This window comes from Fonsecaea monophora (assembly GCF_001642475.1).
Source record: "Fonsecaea monophora strain CBS 269.37 chromosome Unknown Scaff14, whole genome shotgun sequence".
NCBI lineage: Eukaryota > Fungi > Ascomycota > Eurotiomycetes > Chaetothyriales > Herpotrichiellaceae > Fonsecaea > Fonsecaea monophora.
Window position 1 is genome coordinate 55,791 of NW_019173945.1, and position 26,729 is coordinate 82,519.

At 53.1% G+C, this 26,729-nt stretch overlaps 11 protein-coding genes across 11 annotated transcripts; 4 read left to right on the forward strand and 7 right to left on the reverse strand.

The window, feature by feature from the left end:
* Nucleotides 1–445: 445 nt before the first annotated feature.
* On the forward strand, nt 446–2,533 carry AYO21_02969 (hypothetical protein; the record flags this gene model as incomplete). The annotated part of the gene is made up of 4 exons (XM_022652944.1): nt 446–703; nt 794–1,038; nt 1,156–1,603; nt 1,688–2,533. 4 exons carry the CDS (start codon nt 446–448, stop codon nt 2,531–2,533), a joined length of 1,797 nt encoding a protein of 598 aa, XP_022514638.1.
* Nucleotides 2,534–2,616: 83 nt separating this feature from the next.
* AYO21_02970 (hypothetical protein) lies at nt 2,617–4,344 on the reverse strand (the record flags this gene model as incomplete). The annotated part of the gene is made up of 1 exon (XM_022652945.1): nt 2,617–4,344. One exon carries the CDS (start codon nt 4,342–4,344, stop codon nt 2,617–2,619), a length of 1,728 nt encoding a protein of 575 aa, XP_022514639.1.
* Nucleotides 4,345–4,906: 562 nt separating this feature from the next.
* Nucleotides 4,907–5,812, reverse strand: AYO21_02971 (hypothetical protein; the record flags this gene model as incomplete). The annotated part of the gene is made up of 1 exon (XM_022652946.1): nt 4,907–5,812. The coding sequence occupies one exon, from the start codon at nt 5,810–5,812 to the stop codon at nt 4,907–4,909; it is 906 nt and encodes a 301-aa protein (XP_022514640.1).
* A 683-nt stretch (nt 5,813–6,495) lies between these two features.
* Nucleotides 6,496–7,317, forward strand: AYO21_02972 (hypothetical protein; the record flags this gene model as incomplete). The annotated part of the gene is made up of 1 exon (XM_022652947.1): nt 6,496–7,317. One exon carries the CDS (start codon nt 6,496–6,498, stop codon nt 7,315–7,317), a length of 822 nt encoding a protein of 273 aa, XP_022514641.1.
* A 592-nt stretch (nt 7,318–7,909) lies between these two features.
* AYO21_02973 (hypothetical protein) lies at nt 7,910–10,165 on the reverse strand (the record flags this gene model as incomplete). Its single annotated transcript, XM_022652948.1, has 3 exons — nt 7,910–9,098; nt 9,274–9,702; nt 9,780–10,165. The coding sequence occupies 3 exons, from the start codon at nt 10,163–10,165 to the stop codon at nt 7,910–7,912; spliced, it is 2,004 nt and encodes a 667-aa protein (XP_022514642.1).
* Nucleotides 10,166–11,223: 1,058 nt separating this feature from the next.
* On the reverse strand, nt 11,224–13,077 carry AYO21_02974 (hypothetical protein; the record flags this gene model as incomplete). Its single annotated transcript, XM_022652949.1, has 2 exons — nt 11,224–11,801; nt 11,853–13,077. The coding sequence occupies 2 exons, from the start codon at nt 13,075–13,077 to the stop codon at nt 11,224–11,226; spliced, it is 1,803 nt and encodes a 600-aa protein (XP_022514643.1).
* A 1,452-nt stretch (nt 13,078–14,529) lies between these two features.
* AYO21_02975 (hypothetical protein) lies at nt 14,530–15,645 on the reverse strand (the record flags this gene model as incomplete). The annotated part of the gene is made up of 1 exon (XM_022652950.1): nt 14,530–15,645. The coding sequence occupies one exon, from the start codon at nt 15,643–15,645 to the stop codon at nt 14,530–14,532; it is 1,116 nt and encodes a 371-aa protein (XP_022514644.1).
* Nucleotides 15,646–17,869: 2,224 nt separating this feature from the next.
* On the forward strand, nt 17,870–19,849 carry AYO21_02976 (hypothetical protein; the record flags this gene model as incomplete). Its single annotated transcript, XM_022652951.1, has 1 exon — nt 17,870–19,849. One exon carries the CDS (start codon nt 17,870–17,872, stop codon nt 19,847–19,849), a length of 1,980 nt encoding a protein of 659 aa, XP_022514645.1.
* Nucleotides 19,850–20,608: 759 nt separating this feature from the next.
* On the reverse strand, nt 20,609–22,425 carry AYO21_02977 (hypothetical protein; the record flags this gene model as incomplete). The annotated part of the gene is made up of 3 exons (XM_022652952.1): nt 20,609–21,567; nt 21,638–21,876; nt 21,947–22,425. 3 exons carry the CDS (start codon nt 22,423–22,425, stop codon nt 20,609–20,611), a joined length of 1,677 nt encoding a protein of 558 aa, XP_022514646.1.
* A 748-nt stretch (nt 22,426–23,173) lies between these two features.
* Nucleotides 23,174–25,782, forward strand: AYO21_02978 (hypothetical protein; the record flags this gene model as incomplete). The annotated part of the gene is made up of 8 exons (XM_022652953.1): nt 23,174–23,244; nt 23,347–23,597; nt 23,645–23,755; nt 23,817–24,367; nt 24,425–24,698; nt 24,763–24,872; nt 24,989–25,169; nt 25,229–25,782. The coding sequence occupies 8 exons, from the start codon at nt 23,174–23,176 to the stop codon at nt 25,780–25,782; spliced, it is 2,103 nt and encodes a 700-aa protein (XP_022514647.1).
* A 138-nt stretch (nt 25,783–25,920) lies between these two features.
* Nucleotides 25,921–26,622, reverse strand: AYO21_02979 (hypothetical protein; the record flags this gene model as incomplete). The annotated part of the gene is made up of 1 exon (XM_022652954.1): nt 25,921–26,622. The coding sequence occupies one exon, from the start codon at nt 26,620–26,622 to the stop codon at nt 25,921–25,923; it is 702 nt and encodes a 233-aa protein (XP_022514648.1).
* Nucleotides 26,623–26,729: the final 107 nt, after the last annotated feature.

A 26,729-nucleotide genomic window follows, 5' to 3' on the forward strand; every position in this document is an offset into this window, starting at 1 on the left:
CTGTGAGAGTTTCGTGTCATCTTGCATCCTATTTGTCGCTTACGATTTACGAGGAACAGCCTGACCACTCAAGGAGGGATCTACGGCCAAGCAAACCGCAGTTTATCGTTTTGATAGAGGAATCGATGCGGGGAAATGGCCGACACGTTCGGTATATTTTATTGCCTTCGCCGAGGTAAGACGCAGTTCTCCAATTCAAAGTAGCCGGAGAAGAGGAAACACAAAGCCACGGAATAATAACACTAATATTAGAGATGGGAAGGCTGACGTTCGGGTCGAAGTCGAGTCATCGCCTCGTCTGTGGTTTCTTATATGAGCCTTGTCTTCCCTGTGTCCCAGGGTCACACTGACTACTGACTGCTTCGCTTCCTAAGCATCCTCCTCCCCTCCCCTTTCCCCTGGCGGTCTTTCGTGGTATTACAAAGATTCTCGCTGTCCGCGAACAATGGTCTCCCCTGAACGGCTGAAGGAAGTATGGGTCCCGCTGTCGGACGAGTATGCGTACAAGAAGCGCAAATTGCGCGTCGCCACGATCGGCGCGGGCTTCTCGGGGTTGATCTTCGCGCACAAGATCCAGCATGAGCAGCCCGAGCTGCAGGAATTTGTGGATCATGTCATCTTCGAGGCCAACGACGATGTCGGCGGCACGTGGAAGGCCAACACGTACCCGGGCGTGCAGTGCGACGTGCCGGCCCACATCTATGTCAGTCTACCATCTACCTCTACCTCTTCTCTTTTTGCGGGGTTTGTCTGATGTGGCGGACGAGGTAATTGATTTCTTTCTTGGACCTAGGCTTTCCCCTTTGATCCGAATCCCGACTGGTCAAAGTTCTATGCCGATGGGCCGGAGATTCTCGAGTATGTCCAGCGGACGGTCAAGAAGTGGAATCTCAATCGAGATATTCAGTTCAATACGCGCGTCGTTGCTCTCGAGTGGCTCGAAGAGGAAGGGAAGTGGAAGATCCGCGTCCGGAAGGACGGACAGGAAGAGAGGGACGAGTTCGCCGACGTCCTCGTCTCAGCTCAGGGCTTTCTCAGGTGAGTGTAATTTTCCTGTTACTCCGTGCAGACAGAGATACAAGCCAGAGTCTTTCTTGTTCGATATTTAACACCGATCAATGCTGATGCACTCTCATTCCTGTCTCCGCGCATCAGCCAATGGAAATGGCCAGATATACCCGGCATTGAGACGTTCAAGGGCCACAAAGTGCATTCAGCAGCCTGGGATCACTCCTTCGATTACTCGCATAAAAGAATTGGGATCATCGGGAACGGATCGTCCGCCATCCAGATTTTGCCACAAATGGCGAAATTGCCGGGTACTCAGGTGGTGAGTTTTCAGAGAGGAGCCACCTGGATCACTCAGAGTCTGGGCGAGGCGCTCGGTGTGGGTGGTGATGGGCAACCCGACGACGAGGGCGCCGAGGACCAGGAAATGACGAATGGCGACGAAGGCGTTGATATGACGGAAGTCGGCGAAGAGGTAGGGAGCAAGTTTAACCCTGGATACACCAAGGCCGACAAGAGGCGGTTCCGAAATCCTGAGAAACACAAGGCGTATCGCAAGATGCTGCAGCATGGGATGAACAAGGGCTTCAGGCTGGTAAGTTGATCTCAAAAAACGAATCAATCCCCTTCTTCACAGGGTCTGTCTGGATATTGATTTGCCTTTTGTAACGGTGAACAGTTCCGCAAAGGCTCTGTCCAAAACGCCAAATCCACCGAAGTCACAGCTGAGCGCATGCGAGCAGCATTGAACAACAACCCAGAACTCTGCGAGAAGCTCATCCCCAACTGGGCGCTCGGTTGCCGCCGCTTGACCCCCGGCGAAGGCTACCTAGAATCATTCCTCTTACCAACCGTGTCGCTGGAGAAATCCTCCATCGCCCGAATCACCGAGACGGGCATCGAGACGGAATCCGGCACGCACTACGACCTGGACGTGATCGTGTGCGCTACGGGGTTCGACGTCTCGCACATCCCGCACTACCCCGTGACGGGGCGCAACGGGATGACGCTGGCGGAGAAGTGGAAAGACGAGCCCGAGAGCTACCTGAGCGTGGCGTGCCCGGACTTCCCAAACTACTTCATCTTCACGGGGCCCAACGCCACCGTCGGCCACGGCACTCTCATCACCAGCATGACCTGGACGGCCGAGTACATTGTCAAGTGGCTGCACAAGATCGCCGGTGAGGACATCCACTCGGCGGCACCCCGGCAGGACGCCACCGACGAGTTCGTCACCTACGGCGACGAGATCCAGCAGACCCTCACCTGGACGGGCGCCTGCAAGAGCTGGTACAAGAAAAACCGCGTTGACGGCCGCGTCACAGCCACCTGGCCCGGCAGCGCGCTGCTCTACCGCGAGGTCATCCTGCGCGAGATCCGCGGCGAGGACTGGGACGTGCGCTACCGCTCGCGGAACCGTTGGCGCGGCATCCTGGGTAACGGCTTCACCAGGCTCGAGATCGATGCTGAGGAGAAGGAGCAGCATGGCGAGTCGGTCGATCTGGCCTTTTACGTTGCTCGTTGATTCCGTCGGTAAATAGGGGACTTAGTCCATTGGAGACCCAGACTCTTCTTGATCCAAGATAACGCAATTACTCGTACACAAGATTACCACCGTCTCTCCTTGCCCTTGCCTTTTCCTTTGTCCCTCTCCCGATCTTTGTCTCTGTCGCGCCTCTTTCCCATCTTCAACTCCTTCTCCTTCTCGCGCGGGTCAATGACCACCAGTTCCTCTTCGTTCTTCCTCTTCCAGTTCAGGTCCTTACCGAGCCGGTCTTTAGCGAACGACAACGAGTGGCTCATCCACTGCGAATCGTCCTCGGACTCGTCGGCCTCGGCGTTGGTCGGGTCGTCCCATTTCGAACACGATTGGCAGTTTGCAATGAAATGCAGGTCGCACAAGACCGCTTCTTCGTCTTCTTCCCCTCCGCCTTCATCGCGTTTCGGTGGGGCCGAATCGGCTACTGGTTCTTGGGTTTCCGTAGAGGAGTTGTTGTCTTTGTGATCTTTATGGCCATTGGCGGACTTGGAAGAGTGTGCTGCTTTACCCTGAGCATCGGCTGACTCCAGGCGTGCTTTGAATGCGTTTAGCATCTTGAGCGCTTTAGCTTCGTCATGCGCATTGGATTCGCCTGGACGAGGCCGTTTGCGACCTCTCGTGCTTGTTGCCGGGATCAACGATTCTAACGCTGACTTCTTGGTCTTGGAGCCACTGGCATTGTTGTCCACATTCCGGCGCATGGACGCTTTCAAGGCAGCGATCTCGGCTTCTAGTGCAGAAGTTTTGGACGCTGCCGGTTGTTCTTCTGGTGTTGGAGATCGAGACGGCGATTCTGGATCACGAAGAGGGAGTTGAGTCAGTGGGTCGTGGAACGATGGCTTCCGCCGCTGTACCGGCGACGGAGATTTTGTTGAACTTGCGACACTTGCTTTGCGCTTTTGCGGAACTGTAGGTGAAGGTGATCTTCGTTGTGGTTTCTCGAGCGACTGAGGTTTAGGCGCTGTGCCGTTCGCCTGTGGCTTTGGCTTCGATTCGGGCACATCATCACTATCGATCAAGGCCGGGTTAAATTTAGGTTTCTTTGGTCGCACAGCGACTGGACCGACATCGTCCTCGCCTTCATCCCCGGCAAAGCTGAGCAGCGTCTTCCCACCCTTCTTTTTCGCAGCCTTTTTCTTTGCAGGAGCTTCGACAGTACGCTCTGCGACTTTGTTCCTTTTCCGCATCTTCTGCCATGCGTCACCTTTTGGCATCTCGATGATTTCAACCCTGAGAATCTTCTCGGGATACATTGGTCTTTCACTGCCCTCCAGCAGCTCGCCTTCCGCGATTTTGACCACGTTGTAAATACCGTCGCCCTCGACCCGGCCAAACATGGTGCACTTGCCGTCTAGTTGAGCCCTACAATCTCCGAGCGTGATGAAGAACTGACTGCCATATCCCGCGCCGTCCCCGGTGCCTTTGGCCATACCAACCAGCCCCCTCCTGTTGAACCGCAGCCTGCTGTGGATTTCATCTCCAAAATTAATCTTCTCTCCCTCCTCCCGGCCCATCAGCCGTGCCCAGTCTTCGTCGTATCGCTCAAATTCCCTGTCCTCGTATATGTGTTGTCCACCTTCGCCGGTGCCGGTGGGGTCGCCCGTCTGAATGACGAAGCCTGGGGAGACACGATGGAAGATGTTGTTGTTGTAGTCCTCGTCGAGAACATGCTGCAAGAAGTTCCTGCATGTCAGGGGTGTTTGGTTCGCAAACAGAGATATTGTGAGAGGGCCAGCGGTGGTATGGACAAGAACTGAGGCAGTTGGGGGAGGTTCGGTCGTGTAATGCGAAGACATGGCGGCGTGTTATACGGAGGTGGTCGTCTTATCTGAGTCGCTGCATTGTGGAACCGAAGACTGGACTTCTATACAAGGTAAAAGTGCCTGGGTTGTTTTCCAGCCTTCGAGGTCGAGGTGCATCTGGAAAATACGTCAAGGTCACAAACATATTTACACTGTTTGCTGCATTTGCTGCATTTGCTTGGGGGGCTTCTTGTGCTTGGCGAGTTTGTCCCTTTTCCTAAACCATACAATCTAAAAATGGATCATAAGTCTATTTGAGAGCACTCGGTGAAGAATCTCCTCATATTCGGCATTCCTCGATCTTAGGTCGGAGCTTCTTGTTGGTATTAACTTATGTGAGGAAGCTCGTTTCCATGTCTTGTACGGTACATCGTGGTATGTGGCAATGGTGACAGACCCTGTCGCTCTGAAAATGCACATGGTATGATGGACAGCATGGAACTGGGATAACCAAAATCGCGGCTATCCAAAGGCTGGAGTTCAGACGCTTGATGAGTGCACTAAGCTATTTTCATTCGATACTAAAACGGGGAGACTAGGGACTCCCAATTCCAATTCAGTCGTCAGCAATCGTACTCGACCCTCCGCCCTCAATCTCACTCAGCACCCTCGTCCCCAATACATTGCCATTGGCATCCTGATATATAGCAGCGATGGAGCTAAAGCCATTGAACGGCGTGTACGAATACTCCACTTCCTTTGCGTTTTCCCCGTTGAAAAGAACGGCCCGCTCGTGCCCCGTAAAGGTCATGTCATGCCAGAACGATCCGACCACCTGGGACGAGAAGACAGATCCATCGTTGTGGAGTTTCTGGTCCACGATGTTGCCGGCCTGGTCGAGGATTCGATTTGTGTGCGTGTTGCCACTGTAGTCGTTGATTGAATAGAGGATACCCTCGTCGAGAAGCGCTGAGCGGGCAGACAGGCCGCTCGTTGCCGACGATGGGCTACTGCTGCTGGTGCTACTACCGCCTAGAGCACCGCCGACCAGGTTGCCGACATCAGACCCCAGAGTAGCAATCACAGGGTTCAGGTCGATTGAGTTGAGCGTGTCGTTGATCATCAACACCAGATTCTCCAGCCGGGCCTCGAGTTCGACCTTCGCGGACACGTTCTGAATGGTCAACTGCACGGAGTTGATGCTCAGATCGACGCCAGCATTGAATTGAAGGAGGGAGAGTACTTGGGCATCGATGTTGATTTTTGCGGATAGGTTCTTCACGGTGATGTCGATCTCGCCGACCGAGACGCTGGCATTGAGAAAGACGTCAGGTGGAGGACTGGTGTTGGTAACAGCACCATTCGAAGTGTCGGTCTCCTCGGTCTCGTAGACTGCAGATTCAGTGTCGTTGCCAGTCACACTGAGCGAGTAGCCGGTATAGCCATCGCTGGACGAGACTGACTGTGAAAAACTGGATCGGGCGAGTGCGAGCAGCAACGAGCAGAAGAGTGTGAGAATCATGACAATGAGCACGGCAAAGTGGCTAGAGGGGCGTCATGAAGGGAATAGAGACGATACTCGAAAAGTTGGAGAGACCCGACGCTCCTCTTCAAAGAGTTACAGAAGTCGTAAGGAAGTCTATCGAGTACCTCCGTTCCGTATACAAACACCTGCAGCAAACCCTTTGGACGAGGCCAATTTCCACGCTCACTCCGTCTTTGAATTTCTCGAGAGTCACTTTAGCCATCCCATTTGGCATTTCCAGAAGCCGATTCGAGCGGACATGGGAAAAGTCCTGTTTTCGCATGGGCTAGTCCAGGGGAAACCATGGCTGTCCCACACCTGCAATCTCGGCAGATCAGCCCTATACCACAATGGACCGTTGAAACATGGAGAGCCATGCGCAAAACCGGTTGGAGACGGCGCCATCTGCAGGGATCTGCGCAGATCATCCACACGTCTTTGGTCCAGTGTAAGACTCGTCCAGCCGACATGTCCCAAGGGATCGAATAATTTTTCTCCTGAACATGGGAGATTTCGCGATTTGGCGATACTTTGCTCGAGAAATTGGCCATGCGCCAGAATCGTCGGAGTTTCTCCATGAAAGAGGGAAGGAAAGTTGGTGGGTTCGATGATATAGAGGAGGGGATGGCCGTCGATTCCCGCCTATTCCTCTACCTGCTCTACCGTCAGATGAGAACATAATGGCGCGCTCAATATTCCGGCTTCTCACGCTCTTCTCCTCGCTTCTGTTGAACCAGCAGATCCTGGCACAAACGACCACCTCGTCGACGCCGCAGGGGACCGTCAGCACAACACCATCGTCGAATTCGCCGACCCTGACGCCGAGTCCAGCCTCTGCCTCCTCCACTCCTCCAGACGTCTACCTAAACGTACCAACACTCTCCGTTGGTCGGATTGAGCTCGACGTTGACGACCTCCGGGCAGACATCAATCTGAATGCCCAGGTGGCGTCCCTTGTCACGCTGAATGCCGGTGTCGCGCTGTCCATTCAAGAAGTCAACCTCACCATTTCCGACGTCGATGCCCAGCTTGAATTGATCGTCCGTCTGGGCCATCTCGTCGACATTGTGAACCGAGTCTTTGAATCCTTGGACCTCAACCCTCTCTTGATCTCCGCCATCAACAACGTCACCTCGTTGCTGGAGCCCATTGTGGGCGCTGTGGACGGCCTCCTCGGCTCCATCACCCAAGGCGGAACGACGCTGTCATTCTTGATCGACAACCTCGGCAACATCGTCCAGGAGGTCGGCGGCGTCAGCACCATTGTCGGAAATTACCTCACCAACATGACCGACACGGGAGTCAGTCAAACCCTCTCCGGCGGTCTTGTCGAGAAGACATTTTCATATGCTCCGCTCAATGCGCTGGTCGACATTGTCTTCAACTCAGCCGGGCAGGTTGTCCAGGCGTCCGTTCAGAAGCAGAGTGGGGGTGGCGGCACAACAAGTTCGACGTCAGGGTCAAGTACCACGCCGACGCCGTCATCATCCACCAGCAGGTAGCAATCACAGTCGCAGTCGCACAGCACCGGGCCACAGACGCCGCCGACTAAGACGACAAGAATTAGAAAATCAGTGGTCCCGAGGCCGACGAGACAGCCCGGTCGAGGTGGCCATCGGTTCTGATTTTGTGCGGTGACTGGTAAAGGGAGGTCTTAATGTCGTATCTTCTGACCAGAAGAGGGGATCAACGACTGTAAAGGTCCTGGACGATCCCCTGACGAGAGTTGCACTCGAACGGCGTACTTAGAAGCCGGTTCCCTCGTACTTTGTCGGACACGTCGGGGTATCCACATGTACCATTTATATAGTTTGACCGCATATACGGGGGTACATAGAGCGAACAAAGCTTAGCTTCTACATGCTCTCTCCACTATTCTATTTTCTGCATTGATTCCCAGGGATCTACAGACTTGTATACCTAGATCGCTAAGCGGCCTACTTACTGTAGTACCTTACCACACTTCCCCTCCTTGCTTGTCGACACGATTATACGAGGGCATCAAAGACAAGCCGGAGTTTCATGTTCGTCGACTGAGCTCTTTCGATATGAAAATTCTGCTCTTCTCAAAAGAACCATACACGCACTCGGACCCTAATCCAGAGTCACTTCCACCCCCTCCAACGGCCGACTGGTCTTCCACTCGTCCAGCTCGCGCAGGAAATCAAGAAATCCTTTGGACCAGAACCCGGCTCGGGCCAAGTTCTTGAGGGTCTCGGGACTCTCCTGCGCCTTGCGCGTCAAGTCTCCCTCGCGGTTGAAGTAGCTGGGCAGACAGTCGGCGGCGGCGGTGAAGGCGATGGCGCCCGCGGCGATCTTCTGGCTCCACGCCTCTTCGGCCTCGACGGTCGGCTCGATCGTGAAGGCCCGGGAACCCCCGTGGTCGCGGGCCGCGCGTTGCAGGATCCAGGCAATGTGCTGGGCGACGTGGTCGACCGTCAGCGATTGGCTGGGGATGCCGCCGATCTGCGACAGGCCCGGGAAGAACAGGTTGGGGAAGCCGTTGCTCATGCAGCCGTGCAGGGTGGCGAGACGGTGGGCCCATTTGTCGTCGAGGTCAACGCCGTTCCGGCCCGTGACCTTGACCGACGAGCGTCCCGCAGGGCTCATGCCAATGGCGATGTCGTAGCCGGTGCTGAAGATGATGACGTCGACGGGATATTCCTTGCCGTCAAAATACACGCCGTTCTCGGTGAGTGTGTCGATGCCGCGGCCGTCGGTGTGGACAAGTTTGACGTTGGGCTCGTTGAACGACTGGAGATACTCGTCGTGGAAGCAAGGTCGCTTGCACCAACTGGGATACCACGCCTTGAGATCGGCGGCGGTTGCTTTGTCTTTCACAATCTCGTCCACCCGAGCTCGGACCCGCTCCTGTCGCGGCAGGTCGACGGCATGTAACCGTCTCACGTAAGCCTCGACCTGTTCAGGCGAGGTGGGCGCGTCCTCGCAGCCCACCATGGCCGTGTACGATCTGAAATGGGTCCAGCCATCGTCGACGAGGTTCGTTTCCGGTAGCGGACCCAGGCTGAAGAAGCTGGCAAAGTTGAGAAGACGTTCTTCCTGCCAACCCTTTACGCCTCGGACCTTTTCTTCCCACCAGGTCGGATCGGTGGCGCACTGACCCCGGACGTCTACACCGGAGGGTGTCCTTTGAAATACGTAGAGCTGCTTCGCCCACTTCGCCAACTCGGGCACCACTTGGATAGCTGTGGCGCCCGTGCCGATGATGGCCACTGACTTGTCACGGAGTGTTGCAAGACGTTCAACCGAATGAGTCTCGACACTAGCCCACAACTAGGAAAAGGAATTGGTTGCCGCAATGGCAGATTGGTTTGGTTTGTTGAGCTCTTTTCTGTCTGAAGGGAGAGAAGGAGGAAGAGTCCTAGTGACTCGATCTACCTGAATAAAAGAGGGGAGAATAAAGATCGGGCTAGTTCCAACCTGGCCTAGCGCCACACGTGACACGGAGGTTGGTGAGGTCTGGCTCCTCTTCCGTCCCACCGGTGTACCTGTAGTCCCATCTTGCCGTGTGGAACATGTGGCCTTTGTATTCTTCCAGGTTCTTGAGTCGTGGAACTTTCGGCAGGTTGACGGGGCCTCCGGCGAGGACGACGAAGCGAGAGTGGACGGTCATTTCTCTTCCCACCTCCCCGTTCTTGGTGGAGACAACCTTCGTGGTCCATCGTTTGGTGGATTCATCCCATGTGGTACTGTGCAGTCTGGCCTGGAAGAGTGCCTTGTCGACCAAGTCGCAACGCTCCGCCATTCTCTCCGCGTGTCTCCGTAGTTCCGGGCTGTAAGAGTATTTGTGCTTGGGCATGTAATCCAGCTCTTCCAACAGCGGGAGATAGATGTAACTTTCTACGTCGCACATGAGTCCGGGATACCTAGCGATTGTGATCAGAATGACAAAGCCCATGTCTTTCCCCCCAAAGTGCAAAGAAAGAGGGGCCAAGTGTGCTACCTGTTGAACCACCAAGTGCCTCCGAATCCACCAGCAGAGTCTACTAGCCGGATGTCATTTGCGTCGACCCCAATCTGTCTCAGACGGGCGGCCATGGAGAGGCCGGCGTATCCTGCCCCTAGGATGAGGAATTCGTGGTAGGACCCATCCTGTACCGAGTCACGACCCGGGTCTGGGAGACTGTCGTCCACCCAGATGTCCTTGAAGAATTCCCGGTACGACTCGGCCAGCGGGGAGAATACATATTGGGACTGGCCATCAGACCGGATACGCTTTGTGCGTTCAACCCTGTATTTCTCTAGGACGGCCTCAGCTCCCGGGTCTTTGAGGTGGACGCCATTGATGAGCGACGCAGGCACTGCCGGCACCGGTACAATCGAGGCCATTGTCGCAAGCTATATGTTCTGCACAAGTTGTGTGATCTTGAACGTGTGATATCCCAAATGGCTTGATTCCTCCTGTGAGTACTGGTAGGAATTGACGACCTTCTAGGCCTCTCTGTGCACCTGCTATTGCTCGAATGCTATCTTAGAATTAGTCAAAGGGTTCACACAGTGCTAAGCAGGGTCATATTTTGACCATGTACTGTCCTAATGTAGTATCATTTTTATATCAGCATATGGGCAAAGTCATCGGGCCGAGGCTTTAGATATTCAGTCGTTGCTACCAACTATTGGGAGCAGACACGAGCCTTGGTCTACGTCTTTCAGAGTGCTTCGCCATCAAGACCTCGGCTGGTGCGATATGAGCCTTTTACTCCTCTTCGGCGGCTTGCTGAGGGGTGAGATGGTATGGGTACTGCGTAGGCCACCCCTTTTCATGCTTGAGAATGAGGAAATCCGAGGGATAGTAATGCAGTAGACACACTATCTGCGCTTTCATCCTGGACTTGGATTTGTTACCGATGTCTTGCTCCTCTGGCCACGATAACCGGGAGGTTCATGAATCCTCGGGGAGGAGCTTGAAACGACGAGAAACAGTTGTCACGGTTTAAAAGGTCTTGTTGACAAGGCTCTTTTCCTTTGTTTTTTTTTTTTTCGGTGGAGGTTGATGGTACATAGCTCCATGAAGGAGGAACGAGAGAAAATTAACAGAGGCATATGAAGGGAGATTGAAATTACAATCTCCATAAAGAACGTATATGCATACTTATGAACAACTGTCAAACGTCAGGGGCACTGATGGACGATCCAACAGAGATTCTTACACGGAGTCGCAGTGATGGGGTTAGTCGAGTAGAAGATAGCCATACAACATCAGAACAGTGACAGATCCTCCTTCCGACGTCCTTCATTTTCCCAGATTCCCTTTTTCTGTCTCCCTTCGTCTCTTATAATACGATTTCAATATAATTCTGATGATTTTGGCCCCGGGGGACTCATTTCCCACCTCTCGACACACTACAGATCCAGGACACAAGGTCCCACGGGTCTGAAATTGTCGCTCAGTCTGTTTCTTCTCCTGATTTCTCGTCACCGCTTGACGCAGTCTTCTCGTACGATACATTGTGGAGTGGTGCCACCACAACATTGGTCATTTTGTCGTCGACATTAGGAACGAAGAAGTTGCAGATCAAGCCCGACCCACTGAAGACTAGAGTTACGAAGAAGATGGTCCTGAAAGCAGACATGGCTGCCACCTTGTAGGCGTCTGTACCGATCGCGTTGATGGTCGCATTAGTTCCAGGGACAGAGTCGAGCTGTTCGGCAGAATAGCCCATCAGCCAGGCGGGAATGCTGCTTGCCGGGAGACCTGCTGCGACGAGAGCGACTGGTACTCGTCCAGAAACCTCCTCAGTGAGCCGATTCGTGACAATGGCAACGAAGATGGTCGAGGCCAAGGCTCCCACGAGTCCGCGCACGGAGCCCGCCACTCCGAATGCGACACCGATGTCCTGTTGGTCGTCGACTTCAATGGTCGACATGGTGAACGTCACAGCCTCGTTCCATGCCACACTGATGGAGCCCAAGAGCGCAAAGACCAATGCACGAGCCTCGTCTTCGGGCGAGCACGTGGCGATCACTGGAGAGACATGTCAGACAACGAAGATAGAAATGCCAGGATTGGACTCACAGGCGTAGAACAGGGCCCCCACAGACATGGCCACCAGTACCTGGATTTTTGTATGCGTCAGCCACCTAATAAAGGCAGATGAAATCATGAGGCCGCCGGCAAAGCCACCACCAACCACGGTGAAAAGCCATGCTCGAGTCATAAAATCTGCCGGCCGGAACACCATAGTCACCATCATCGGCCAGATGATGTTCAGAGCGTAGTACTGTGACGCTCCCAGCGACGCTGACAAAACGCATGCCGTGTATGTGGTCTTGCGGAAGAGCCTCATGGGGACCAGTGGTTCTGTCAATGACGCAGTGCACTCCCAAACGACGAAAGCCACCAGTGTCAAACCACCCACCACGATGGTCGCAATGACATGTGCCGATTTCCATGGGTAGACCGAACCCCCCCAACAGATTCCGATGAGAAAGATGACGAGGCCGCCAGCAAACAGGACGGAGCCGACATAGTCAAAGTTTATGATGAAGAATCCAAGGGTGTCTCGCTCATGTTTCTCGCGGAATGTTGGAGGTTTGTAGAACAGTAACAGGCACAGCAGGGATACAGCGTTGCATGCCAACATGACATAGAACATTACCCGCCAGCCCGGTGGCGTATAGAGAATGCTTGCGGCCGTGATTGCAGGTCCGAAAATGGAGATGGGAAATCCTCCAAAGTACATGATTCCGTTGACCAAGAACCGGTGCTTCAACGGCACCAGTTCGCCCAGGGCCGAGTAGAAACTGGTCTGGGTCGTACCGCCAGCTGAGCAAAGACACATGCCAGCTATCAATGCGGACACGGATTGTGCGGTCACACAGACGATGTACCCGATCAGCGAGATGGCAGAGCCTCCAACAAAAGTCCAACGCCGTCCAAAGATGTCGGAAATTCGCCCAACAAAAGTCAAACCCACAGCTTGGATGACAGTGTAGCAAATAGTGACCCAGAAGTAGTTGGGGTCAGGTCCCAGGTCGTTGTTGACGTACGTGAGATATGGTGCAATGATAGCATAGCTCCCCATCCCACACATGGCTCCGAGAAGGAAACCAACAAGACATCCGATAAAGCGTGGCTTGAGAAGATAGGAGCTGGAAGCTGAGATCGCGACATTCGGGGGCGCCGGTGCCGCTTGGGAATGACCGTGTTTTTCCATGTTGTCATCTATCTCTTGTGAAGCGTCAATATTGCTCACGCGTTCAAAACCTTCCACCGATGGCTTTTTAGTAGTTTCATCCATGATTGAAACTGGATAGCTCATGCAGAGAGGTCGGGATGGAATCCTGATGATGACGAAGGTTATATCTGATAGAGGGTAATAGGGAGGTAAACTAACCGGTCCCGACAGCAAACCTCGGGAGTCAGACAATTTATTGCAGCGGTTTGGAATCCCCAGATTTTCAATTTGTTTCAGCGATCTGGGGTAGCGGGGTCGCAAGAGCTTTTCTTCAGCTCGGTAACGTGTTGAGCTCGGGGTAGTGCAAATACGAGTAGAGAATCAGGAACCAATGGGGGTTCTTCCAGAGCCTTTGCACAGTACCACTCATCACCACGAGCTCTTATGCAGGTACAGGTACCTGCCTTGTCAAGGAGCAGCCGACCAAGCCCGCGGCCCAGGGTTGAGGAGAAGATTGAGGGACGTCGAAATAACGGAATATCTGAGAGAAGTCAACGTGATTTAGGTGTTTTCCAAAATACATATCTCATGCATTTCAACCCCTCAAAATAAGTGCTTAATGGTATGGAAACCATGGACAACATCCTGCACAGGGAGGTACTATGCTTAGAGCCTCGACTACCTGAAAGAGAGTGCTTTCAGAGCCATGTCTTCACCAAGTTTCTGGTTCCTCGGCGAAGCTGACAACATCTCGCCCTGTGCAAGACCTTCGGAACTCAGGATCATCGAAGTATAGGCTCAGGATTTTCTATATTGCCGAGGCATTCTTGCAGGGCGGGCTAGGCCCTCGTGGACGGCATTTGAGATCAAAGCTTGCATGTATTGATGCTGGTGCTTCGGTCCCATTGGCAGGGTTAGCCGGCATTGGCATCCCCGCTAGTTGGACTGAATATCCGGGGTAAACTGATGATTCAATTGGTCCCACAGGTATCATTACTATATCAAATCCAACCCCGTACAATTTGGGACCAGATATTTGGATCAGGCACACGCACCCTTTATGCAGACTGGATTTGAAAACGACGCTTGCATTGAATCAAGATAAACAAGTCGCAGTCTGCAAGAAGGAAGTAAGGAAGGAGTTGTCATTGTTATGTATAAGTAATCAAACTACTCAGATAGTTGCGCAACTACCACCGCATGAATGATCCGTTGGGAGGTGAATAGATATGTGTCGATAGGCGGAAGAACTTGATGGGGAGAAGTGCATATGTTGGTGCTCAGGTGATGACGGGATATTACTAAGCACGCCAAGGCAATGTAATGACGGTCATAATCCACCCTCAGACGCTCTGAACGGAAGTCCTCACAGCCCTCTGAAGAGTCAGTCGATCACAGGAGTATCGTTCATGGCATTTTGATCATGATATCCTGTTCAACCTTCGCTTCAAGCTCTATGGATACAGCTATCCACTTCGATCCTTCCGGGATTTATGGTCTATCTTGAACCGGAACAAACCTGTCTACAGAGCCCCGAACGCTGCATCGACCTCTAATAGCCCAAGACGACAGAGCTCAGAGCAGACCCTTATCCCTAGGCTCAGTTCTAATTAGGCCCTCCTGCACACATGTCATAATCAGCAGACCCTCTTTATTCCATGTCCTTTGAACGGCAATGCCCCTATTATCGCCGGCCCACGGACTCTCCATCTCGAACAACATCCACTCGTGGGGTCGAACGGCCTGCTGATTGTGAAAAAAGACGGTGTGACTGAGCGTCACCATCATGCCGACCTGCAAATTGTTCGTCTTGGTGCTCAGGGACACTTGCGCCAGTTGGTTCATTTCCAACTTCTCGGTTCGAATCATGTTCTCGAGGTGTGTTATTGCCTTTTCTTTCTCCGCCGCCCCGGCCCGGTCCAAGGCTGATACAGATCTCTTGATATAACTCTGGGGCGAAAACATGGGAAGACCATATATTCTTGTCGCGGTGTTGATGACATAGAAATCACTCAGATATGCCAGAACACCGAGGTTCTGCGAGAGAACAGACGCGCTTTGCACCGCGCTCGAGACAGCACGATTCGTGTCGGGATTTCTGCTGTGATTCTTGTTGTGGTCGATTCGCCGCTGTATGCGAATGAGACGCCTCAGCTTCTGTTTGGTTGGGTATAGCGCCGGCGTGGTTGGAAGGTCTACCACTTGAAACGGACGCCCTTGGTAAGTCCCCTCTTGACTGTCCACTTCTTCAGGCAATTCGATATGTGGCATGACGTGCGCATGGGAGACGGATTGTCCTGGTTGCCCTTCAGGTCGCATGAAACTCAACGTTGCAGTAAAGATGCACTTCCCGTCCTGCATGGCATCTACTCTTCTGGTGGCAAAGGATCGCCCATCCCGCACACGCTCCACATGATAGAATATAGGTGATTGAGCGCTCGCACCGATCAAGAAGTTGCAGTGACTGCTGTGGACTAGCACTTCGGGCGGGACGGTTGACTGAGCGGCAGCCAGCGATCCGCCCACCAGGACCCCGCCGTAAAGTCCACGCGCACCAGGTGGAAGCCATGGCGGACACGCATGGGTGAACACATCTCGACCAAGTTCTGGTCGCTGTGTGATTGCAAGCTCTTCCTCCATTGTTTCCACGACATCAACGTAGTGGTTGGGGCTCATACGCTGTTTGGACATCTCTTGAACATCATTTCTTTTGGGGCCTCGGAGGTTCGATGCCAACCCAATAACAATGATAGAAAAGGCCCCACTAAAAGAAGATACCGAGGACTCTAGCGGTGTGTTTAATATGGTTAGCAATTCGAGAGGAGTAACGGACGGCGGTCCAAGGCTGTCTACTATCATGAGCGCCAGGACCAATAATTGTCTGGAGGTCATTTGGTAGCACGTGCACCCACAAGTGACATATGGACGGCTAATTCGCCCAGAACAAAGTGGTTGGCGGCTGCGGAAGTGACCGATTTGAATGTGCATTCGGTAGGTTGACCACGCCGTTACGCCAATGCGCTCAGTAGACGGGCTCGTCTACCGAGGGCATCGCGGGAAATACAAATCTAGCATACTAACAATGAGATTTCCACAGGGTTGTTGAGACATCAACACAAGACTTCTCCCCCGTGGCGATCGACCTGAACCCAGGTGCTCCCTCAACCAACTCGACTTGTGTTATTGGACGTCTGTATTGTCAATGAGAGCCGAAGGTATCTTAGCCGAGGTCAGCTTAGCCGTGGTTAAGTACATGGCTCTTTGGCTGTCTGCACCGGACCAACCCTCTCACGGGCTAGCGTGCGCATGCGTTCTCTTAAGCTGCTGGCTACAAAGGTCTAGCGCTTGATAGTTGCGGGGAAACTTCGCTCAAACGTCGTCGTCATATACGATCGTAAATAGTTGAAGCGCCGATTATTGAACGGAGCCGTGACTTGCGGAGTAGCACCAGGCTCTGACAAGATGGCCCTGACAGGCGAATCTCTAGACGCTCTTTGGGTTGGATCAGATGAAGGTCTTCCTCCACAGCATGAGGGCTCAAATTGAAGCAGCCTAGGAGGGATAACTAACAAGGCGGTAGTTGTGCTGGCATTGTTTCTTCTTGGACATGAGGCTATGTAACACGCACTGAGGCACGAGATGGAATGCCGAGGTCAACATCTCGGTGTCGGTATTGACAGGAACGAACCGTCTCATTGGTGTATCCGAAACATTGGCGCCCTTTGTATGCTTCTTGGGAGAATGAGTGTTTAAGAGAGAGTTCGCTTAATCGTCCTCAGCAAGGAGTATTTCGTCCACTGAACGTCGGCCAGTCCTCCGCACCCAAAGTATCGTGGCCTGGACGTCCCCCGCCACCAAGACCCCGGAAACGCGAAGTGTGTACCCCACGAAGTTGTCAATTCCGGGTCTCAAAGTGATTAGCTCTGCACCTTTTCAAGGTCTTATTCCACCAAGTGTTGGTGTTTTCGTAGTGAGGAGAAGCGAGGGTAGAATGAGGAGTATTTTGAAGATTAAGACATATCAATCAGCATGAGAATTGAGTTTATGTTCAGAGACCGCTGTCAAAGTGAGAGGCTCTGGGCGAACAAGGCTGTGGTGTGGGTACCGAGTACCTCCTCCAGACATGCGAAAGCCACCCTCGCACACGATTGGCCCTGAGCTCTTGAGCGGCCCACTGCCAAGATATTGCACGTGACTGACGAGAACCAATCACTGCGGCTAGCGTCGACCCTGTTCACTGTTCACGGGTTGCAGTCCCACCCCCATATACTTCGAGACCTTGAACTCCTCCTACCAGCCCTACCTAGTAAAACTGTGTATCCCCTGTGACTTTGAGCCACACGCCGTTCCTCCCTCCACCGCCCTACCGTCCCGGCGCTTCATATTGAAACCGAATTGACAATCTCATCAAAGCCCTTTCTGCTATATCGCGATATGGCAGCAATCGCGCCAGCGCCTGCAAAATCGGCACCGTACAAGCCTCTGGCTCAAAAACGGCGAGCCCCCAATGCGTGTCATAAGTGTCGCTGTCGCAAAGTCCGATGTGACGTTAGTGTCACTGGCGTTCCCTGCACAAACTGCCGTCTCGACGAGGCTGTATGCTATGTCCCCGAGAGTAATCGTCACTCGAGAGTCCGAAGGACAATGTCATTTCCAGCACCGAAAACCGGCTCGTCAGACGATCCAGCGTCGGCCGCGGGGACTACTCGTCGTCCTGCGCTCTCTGACAGCATCGAGGCTTCCCAGGAATCAATATCAGCTTCTGCTTCCGGCCCTGTTGTTAGTCTGTCGGCTGAGTGTGAGAGTGCGCTTGCCATTCAACTTTCATCACGTACGTGTTCCAGCCCCCGGCTCTTCCGGCTGGAATGGGAGTTGGTTTTCTCTGACCCAGACAGCGGGGACAAGCGATGTCCCAATGAGCCTCGATGGCGGAGACCTACATCTATCGAATCCCGCTAGTCTATCAGGAACTTCACTATCCAACGCACATTCTCTGAGTCTGGCAGATGGATTGACAGTGAAATCCACAATCCCATTGCCATCCTTCATCAAGCCGCTGCCTGCAGCCTTACTGCAGGAAGATATTGAATACCTCCATTGGAAAGGCGCCTTCATGATCCCAGATCTACCGTTGCAAAACGAACTCTTGCGCTGTTACATTCAATATGTTCATCCTTACCTACCCGTGTTGGATCTTCGATCGCTCTTGAGCGCTGTGGAAAGCGACGGCCGGGCAGGAAGGGTCAGCATTGTCACCTTCCAGGCTGTCATGTTTGCGTCGACACCATACGTCAGCATGGATCTTGTCCGACCTCAAGGGATTTCCAATCGTCGGCTTTTACGCAAAACGTTCTTCCAGAGAATCAAGGTCCTTGTCGATTTCGAATGCGATACCGATGTCCTCAGTTATGTCCAGGCCTTGCTCCTCATGACGTACTTCAATGAGGAGACAGAACCCCTGAAGAATGTCTGGCACTGGCTGGGAATTGCCATTGCACATGCACGTCACATTGATCTTGAGAATAACCCATGCGATGACAAGCGCTATGACACGGCGACACAGAAAATCCGAAAGCGAGTATGGTGGTCCTTGTACATGAGAGACCGGCTTACCGCAATCGCCTTGCGTCGCCCCGTGCGGCTCTCGACCGGCTCGCGAGTTCCTCTGCTCGAGCTGTCCGATTTTGACATCGAGGCATATTCCCCGAGCATTACTCAGATGCTAGGCGGCTGTCAGGTGGCGAGCGACGTGGAACTTCAGCGCGCTCTGGCCATTCTATGCATCGACCTGACCAAGCTATGCGTGCGCATTAGCCAGATCCCCGACCTCAAACATTTCAACTTTAGTCATCTAGCAAGCCCTGATGAAGATGGGAGAGATGACAAGGATGGCCGAGAATGGAATTCGAGGTCCAACATACTGCTGGGTGAGTACTTTGAAGTTCTCGAGTGTGATAGGGAACTCGAAAACTGGTTTTCCAACCTTCCACTTGATTTGACGTACCAGTTCCAAGATTCCGAACCACGGTCGGACTCGTCTGGCCACGACCTCGTCTACATCTACCATGCCTTGCTCACTGGCCTGTATTTTGCAGCTGTGTGTGTTCTTCACAGGCCACTGCTCAACAAGGTCAGGATGAATTTTGGTTCGGCCGCTCTAGAACTGCGCGAATACTCCTGCCGGAGGATACGTGAGGCGTCCAACGAGATTACCGACCTGTATCGGGACTTGTGCGCCCGTAATCTGGTGGAATTCTTGCCCAACACCGGGGTCACCTGCGTTCTTCCTGCCGCCATCTTCCATTTGCAGGAGCTGCAGTCGCAAGAGCCCAGCTCGCGGCTGACCAGCATGAGGAAGCTGGAGACTTGCATGCAGGCCCTTCGCCGCTTACAGAACTTGTACGCATCTGCTGAATTCGCAGTCTCGTGGTTGGCGCGTGCCATGCGAGGGGATGTCACCTACAAGCACACTGCGGTTCAGACAAGCTTGTTGCAGCATTCACGACCGCCCCGAGCCTCGACCGGTGCTCAACAGCAGGGCATTTGCTCGGACGAGACGTTCCCGAGAAATTCCAGACCCTTCCAACCCCTCAACACGGCTTTTGACACAGCTACCACTACCGCAACAAAATTCCCTGATACGCCAACGCATGTGAACCGGACACAGATTGCCGACGAATCGATCGACAGAGCCATGGGAGACACGGGCGGAGCGCCGCAAGAACATAGCGGACACCATGACATGGTCATCCCTGACCGGACACCGCTTGAGGCTATAGATACGTTGATAGGCCTGGAAGGCGGAGCGGATTTTTTCCTTTCAAATGACGAGTTTGGACCAGAGGTGGACATGTCCTGGTTCGGCTCAGGGACTACTTATACTCTTCTTACCTAGCTTGTGTAATTAAGGATCTTACAACCAAGGATCCCGGTACCGTATCATTTGGTGACATGGAAAGTGGCTCTCGTAACTGAATCGTGATCGCCTTCCGGCGACGTCCTTTGAGGACTCGTAGTGTCTGAGGTCTGTACCAGATTGTTGGTCGGGACGATAGTCTAGACTACTAGCGAGCTTAGGTAGAGACCAATCCCAAGGCGTGGGACTGGTTAGACGGACTACGAGTTAGTTGGCAACACTGCGGGCTACTCCTCTTGCCGACCTGTTCGATGAGAAGGCAATCTTTTCGACCTTCAACATACCAAAGGTTCTCTCTATCGTGTAGCACGTTGAATATTGTATTTCTTTTCCATCTACACTATTTGAAGAAAAGTGTGATCAGCGGCGGTCGCCGATGTTGTACGGAAATAGGTAATAGTGTCCGGGGGGACGATGGTTCTATTGTCTTTGAGAGGTTGAATTAGGAATTCTCCCTGGTAGACCGAGCCCCTGATCATCTTGGGGAGCCCGAGACTCAGTGTAGATATAGTAGATTTCTCGTGCCAGGTTTGTCAATGAGACTAAAGCTCGTCCTTTGATGGTGACCACAAAGGTGCACGGGTAAGTCGTCCGTAAACAGTAACGTAAGATTCCAAGGCAGTAAAGCAACGACGATCATATTCAGCTACCAAAGGAAGACTGACTGAGATAAATTGCTACATCTCCTCGGCGATATCTAACAAACGATGAATATATGTCTCCGCGGGAACACTAAGCCTACGCAGTGACGGACCTTCGGCGATCATCATCGACCCTGTCTCTCTTGAAGCCAAATATTTGAACGGTCTCGGTCCAAAATCCTACTGGGGGGCTCACAAAACTGTCCTCGTACGCGTCGATAACTGGTCTCTCCCAGACGAGATCCACCTCCCGTGCCTTGACAAACTTTGTTTTCTTGAAGAGCTTCCAGAACCCGTACGTGAACGGGGCCAGGACCACCATGGTATAGCACGAGAAGAAGGTGTCTGCGCTGGGTGGGTCGAAGCTGGTGTAGCCGAAGAAGAAGAGGATGACGAGTTCCGAGACCAAAGCGACCCAGGCACAGTATGGTTGTCCCCAGGCGAAGTAGGGGAAAGTGCGTCTATCGACGCCTTGTGCCTTGCACGCGTTGTAGAAGACCAAGTAGGTGATGAGTATGACGACAAAGTTGATCAATGAGCCAGCCGTCACCAAGTTGATGAGCCAGTTGAGCACGACGGCAGATCCACTCGAGAGAGAGAGGAAAGACAGGCACGGAAAGATCGCCGTGACGGCGACGCAGTACAGAGGCACGCCTCTCTTGGTACACTTCTTGAGGAAAGCCGGGGCGCGGCCCTCGAGCGACAGGCCGTAAAGGGCTCGCGTCGCGGCGTAGAAGTAGGTGTTGCCTGCTGAAAAGATACTGGTGCAGATCAAGGCATTGACGAGATGAGGCAGGCCACCGATCCCGAGATTCGCCATGGCGATCACATAAGGTGAGGCAGCACCAGTACCTCCGCCACTTTGAGTGCCGTTGTTGATGCCCACCAAGGTTGGGTCGTTATAAGGGACGACAATACCGACGGCCAGGGCGCCAACGATGAAAAAGGCACCGAAACGCCAGTAGACGGTCTTGAATGCGGTTTTGATGTAGATTCTCGGACGCTTGGTTTCGGCAGATGCCATGGAAATGTACTCCGGACCGACAATAGTGAAAGCTTTTGCAAAGACGTCAGGATCGATGGCTCAGATTTAGAGGTCCTGAGACGGTCAGGGTTAAACACTCACCAGCGCTCCACAAGCATGCGAGGAGTCCCTCGAAACGACCCAGGTTTCCTGAAGATAGGTACTCGGTCATGCTACCCGGGTCTTTCCAGTAACGGAATCCATAGGCGTCATGTTTGGGGTTGCCACCGACCATGGTGACAAAGGTGAAGGAGAAGAGGATGAATATGAGAATGACCTTTCCACCAGAGAGCCAGAACTCGGCTTCACCATAAGCACGGACAGTGAGGGAGTTAATGAGACTGACAGAAGAGTCGAAGTTAGAGCCAATTTTCTGATAGACACGTCCTTGGGAAATGGCAATGTCCTTACACATATACCACAATGCAGCCTGCACACACGGCGGCAATAGGGACGTTGTCGGACCAGAATCCAATCACGATCCCCATGGCCGTGATCTCGAACGGCACCACGAGAGCCTCGTAGAAGAAGAAATTCCAGCCGGCCATGAAACCAAACGCCTCATCGACCCATTTTCCAGCCATGCGCACAAACCCTCCGGCGACTGGATGGAGGGTGGCCATTTCGGCGATGCAGTTGTTCACCATAGCCATGACGCAGCTGTAGAAGGTATAGGCGAGCAACAAGCTCAAGGGACCCCCTTTTGTGAGAGCACCGCCGATGCTGATGAACAAGGCGGTGCCGACCGCACCACCCACGGCAATAAGCTGAACTTGTCGATTGTTGAGCCGTCGGGAAAGTTGGTCTGCATTTTCGAGCATAACACCAGACTCAAGGGATGGGACTTGGGCCAGGGTAGGTTCTGGGGATGACTTGGTATCTTTCTCCATGGTTTTGAGTAGGACAGGGTAACTGTGACAGAACTTTGGCAGAACTGAGAGATACCACGGTTGGCTACACGAGAAATTTATATACGCCGACGTGCAAAGTACACTTGAACCTCTGCGTTATCTTACGGTGCCCAAGATAAGACAGACGGACACTAGAAGTATATCGCCGCCACACTCTATGGTTGAGCTTCTCTCCTCGAGAGTCCTCGTCGAGTGCATAGTCTATGGCATTCCAGTCTCCGGAGATAGACCTCCTCTAGGGTGCAGTCGGGGAAATGGTCCGCATCAAGTAGTGGAGTGGACCAGGTCTCCTAAACCGATAACGTAAGGCCGCAAGAGGGAGCTGGCCATCTCGAGCTTATCAACTCCATCGAGGGACGCTAACTATAATTAGTTAGTCACTCCTTGTTTTGGGGTCTCAAGCGCGACGGCTTCATATCATCGGCCGGCAAGGCCGTCCGTGTCTCTACTCCTCCTTCTTCCCGTCAACACCCCGTCTTCCACTTTCGCTTTTATTTCCCACGGCATCTTGTCCCGTGAGTTTCGCTCTCACCCAGGACGAGGGGTGCGAATTTCTCGACGTTGATTTCTCGACATGGGTGGAGAGCGTCCACATTTGCCTGGTCACACAGCACATGGGTCAGGAGTGAGGCGGGCGTTGGTAGCGTACGAGACATGCTCCCCTTCCCCCACGGGGAAAAGTCTAGATCTGACGACGCTGACCTGGGGGAAATTACAGGTGCACGAGATGCAGGCAACTCAAAATTCGATGCACGGGTTCCCTGCCGTGCGAACAGTGTCTCAGCAAAGGTCGGGTGTGTAAGTTCGACGACCGCACCCAAAAAGTCACCGTTACCAGAGGGTATGTAAAGCATAGGAAGTACATGCTCAAAAGCTCTAGTTTGACTGAGCCGTACGCAGGTATATCCATGATCTCGAACAAAGGCTGGAGTCACTCGAGCGCGATAGGCGAAATGCCAGCTTGTCTCCTCCCACAGGTAGCGCAATTTGGACCTGGCCAGATGCAGCGAGGGAAGATGGTGAATTTCCCCGGAGCGAAAAGACTTACACTCCAGCTGTGCTAACTCGATCAGAAGAGCCACGACGTGGCGTGTCGCCTTCGGAGCGACCTTCGGAAAGACACCAAGAGGACGGACGAGATCAACCACCAAGTACGTATGGCGCCTCGTTTGGTGGTATCGATGTCTCAACGCCATAGTAGCCAGTTTACCAGCACGACAAGAGCTAAGCGAATCACTCGAGCCTGGGCTTTCGAATCCGTTCGGACTTGGTTTTGCCAACTATGACCCTGATCGCGATGGCAAGCCGCGTAAGTTCGCCTGGCTTTACCCTCATAACAAAGGAGTTGCATACTGAAGTACCCGTCGCAGTCTATTTTGGACCGTCTTCAAATTGGTCGTTTGGCCGCCGTGTCCTGTCCCTGGCCTACAAGCGGATTCGCCGAACTCCTCTCCCTCTAGACAATCTGTTGTTCGAGGGCAAAGTCTACAAACTGGGATGGGACGGCAAGAGAAATTCTTCCACAAGACTCACCGGCAGTCAAATCTCCCTTCCCGCACCAGACTTTGCCGCGCATTTGATTAACCTAGTCGATTTCCACTGTACTCAATTATTCTACCTGTTTGACAAAGAGATCTTCATGCGTCAATTCACATTATTCCACGAGAGTGCGCCTGGGGGCCCTGATCGTTCGAGCCTCTGGTATGTGCATTATTTACTGATCCTGTCATTCGGAAAGGCGTACGCTGTCCAGACGACCACAGCCTCCAAGGCAGCAGGGACAGAGTTCTTCGTGGAGGCCATGCAGTTACTCCCTGATTTCATGTTCATTGGTGCGGACCCTATTGAACTGACACAGGTCTTATGCTGTGCTGCCCTGTTCTTCCACTGCCTCGAGTTTCGATGCGCTGCTTATAAAACGGTGAGTACGGGTTTGAAGTGTTTTCCCACGCGCATCGTGGCTAACTTTGGAGTAAAGATTGGCTGGGCCGTTCGACTATCGCTCGAAAATGGCTTGCACTCGGACATGAAGAGCCAGTACATCAGTACATCATTAGTACAGAGATGTCGCAAGCTATGGTGGACGGTGTACATTCTCGATCAACAGATGTCAGCTCTCATGGGGGCTCCTGCAGCTGTTGCAGAGGAATCAATTGCTGCGCCACTACCAGATTTCCCCAAGTCTCCTCAGCGACTTGCGGCGCTTGATTTCCAGATCAGACTGAACAAGCTGCTTGCACGAGTGCTCAACAGTAAGTCTGCAGTTGAAGTCACGAACGCACACGAACTCCAGTACCAATAACGTTCTTCTCATAGCCATCTATGGACCCGAAGGCAGCTTCAAGGAGGGATTTCTAGCATCTGCCAAAGATACCTTGAAAAGTCTCGCCAGCTTGACGGATCTCCTCAACACTTCGTTCAGTGTGGTTGGAAGCAACCAGGGCGGGGTTTCCAGACTCTATGCTCATCTACACCTCCAATATCATCAGGCATGTTGTCCATTCTCATCCGTGACTGGGCACCTGCTGATCCATTTCGATAGTGTGTCATCCTTACGACCAGGCCCATTCTTTACAGCATTCTAGAAGCTAAGCTTGCCGCTTCGGGAACTTTCGCCAAACTTCTAGAGTCCCAGACTACCAATAGACTCGTGCAGGTCTGTATCGAATCAGCACAGCAGACATTGAACATATTAGGGATCCTGCGTGATCAGACACTTCTTGGTAAATTTTCACCCACTGGTCTTGATGTTCGAAGGTATGGGCTGATGAGCTGGTTATAGAAAGTGTTCTGCCCTTTGATCTTGAGTCGACGTTTGTTTCGACACTTGTCATTTTAATGGCTCATGCCGTGGATACTCTGTTTATCAAGGACTCTACTCCATGGTCTTCAGTGGCTTACAGCATCTTGGATGAAATGATCCGCAGAGGCAATTTGGTGGCTGCGTTGATGAAATCTGAACTGCAACAATTGGAATCTACTCTGCGTCAACTCCCGGTGCGTGACACTGAGCGACGCAGGCCCAGTGTCGAAGTACCGAGCATAACTGGACTTGGTGGCAACAAGATGACGGCAAAGGATGCAGCACAACCCAGCTCGTCTTACGAGCTTCTGGCTTCTCGAGAGAGTGGTCCTCAGCTGTTTCAACCGGGCTTTGGGGACACCCACAGGCCCTCGTCCACCGCCACTCTCAGTCAGGGAACGGATGCCTTCTGGCAAACCGATGGCTTTACGGGAGAGCAACTCGTCAATGTGGCCGATTCGATCGATCTCGATGGGCTTGAGTGGCTGTCGGACCCGGCTTTTGGAGATCTGACACACGACATTGCGAGGTGACCATTGGACGTAATTTCTATAAAGTAAACTCGGGTACAACGTTCCACGAGCCGTTGATCTTGGGGAGAGAATGAACATGGTTCTCTCGACCTACGGGTCCTCCTGATACCGGATGTATTCCTAGCCTTATCCTTATTATTACAGACTTGATCGGGACACTAGCTTTTCTAGCATTTCACCTCCCTTTTTCTTTCCCCAGAAGCCACAAAGGCCGACCGGAGACTCTCCAAATACAGGATCTTTCGCAGGCACAGGTACCTTCCAAACTTCATCATATCTTCCGGCGTGCTCCCCTCCTTCTGAGAAGTCCCACGGCGCACCATCCACGGGATACGCACCGATCATGGTGAAACCTGACAGCACGATGCCGTCCAAAAGCGCCGCCGCTTTTTCATCGGACCCGGGAGAACGACCGTCCCCGCCGGTCAGCCGCAAGAAGTCCATTGCTGGTTTGGCGTCGTAAGTCTTGTGCGCGACACCCGCCGGGATAATGAACAGGTCGCCAGGTTCGGCGCTCACTTCGACGCCACCGGCCTCGGAGCCTGAGCCCCACGTGTTTTCCTGCATGTCCTCAACCGTGTCGGCGACGCCAAAGCGGATAGTTGCCGTTCCAGAGAGTACGGCCATGCATTCATGCACGGCAGAGTGGTAATGCGACCTCTGAGTGGATCCGTAGCGAACCAGCCATTGAACCTCCCAGCCGTTGCGGGCAAAAATTCGTTGCACGCCTTTGGGTTCCAGTTGACCTTGACCGAGAACCTTTTTGTAATGGAGCAGTGAGAGCGGCGAATTGGGGACCAAAGACGTGGGTTTCAGCAGATACTCCTTCACTTCCGCCATGTTGGTGCCAGGTGTAGAGACCTAGCAAAAATAGGACGAAACGAAACTTGTTGGCATTCGCCCAAATGGGACCCCGACGTTTCTATATAGCCATCTTCTCGGAAACC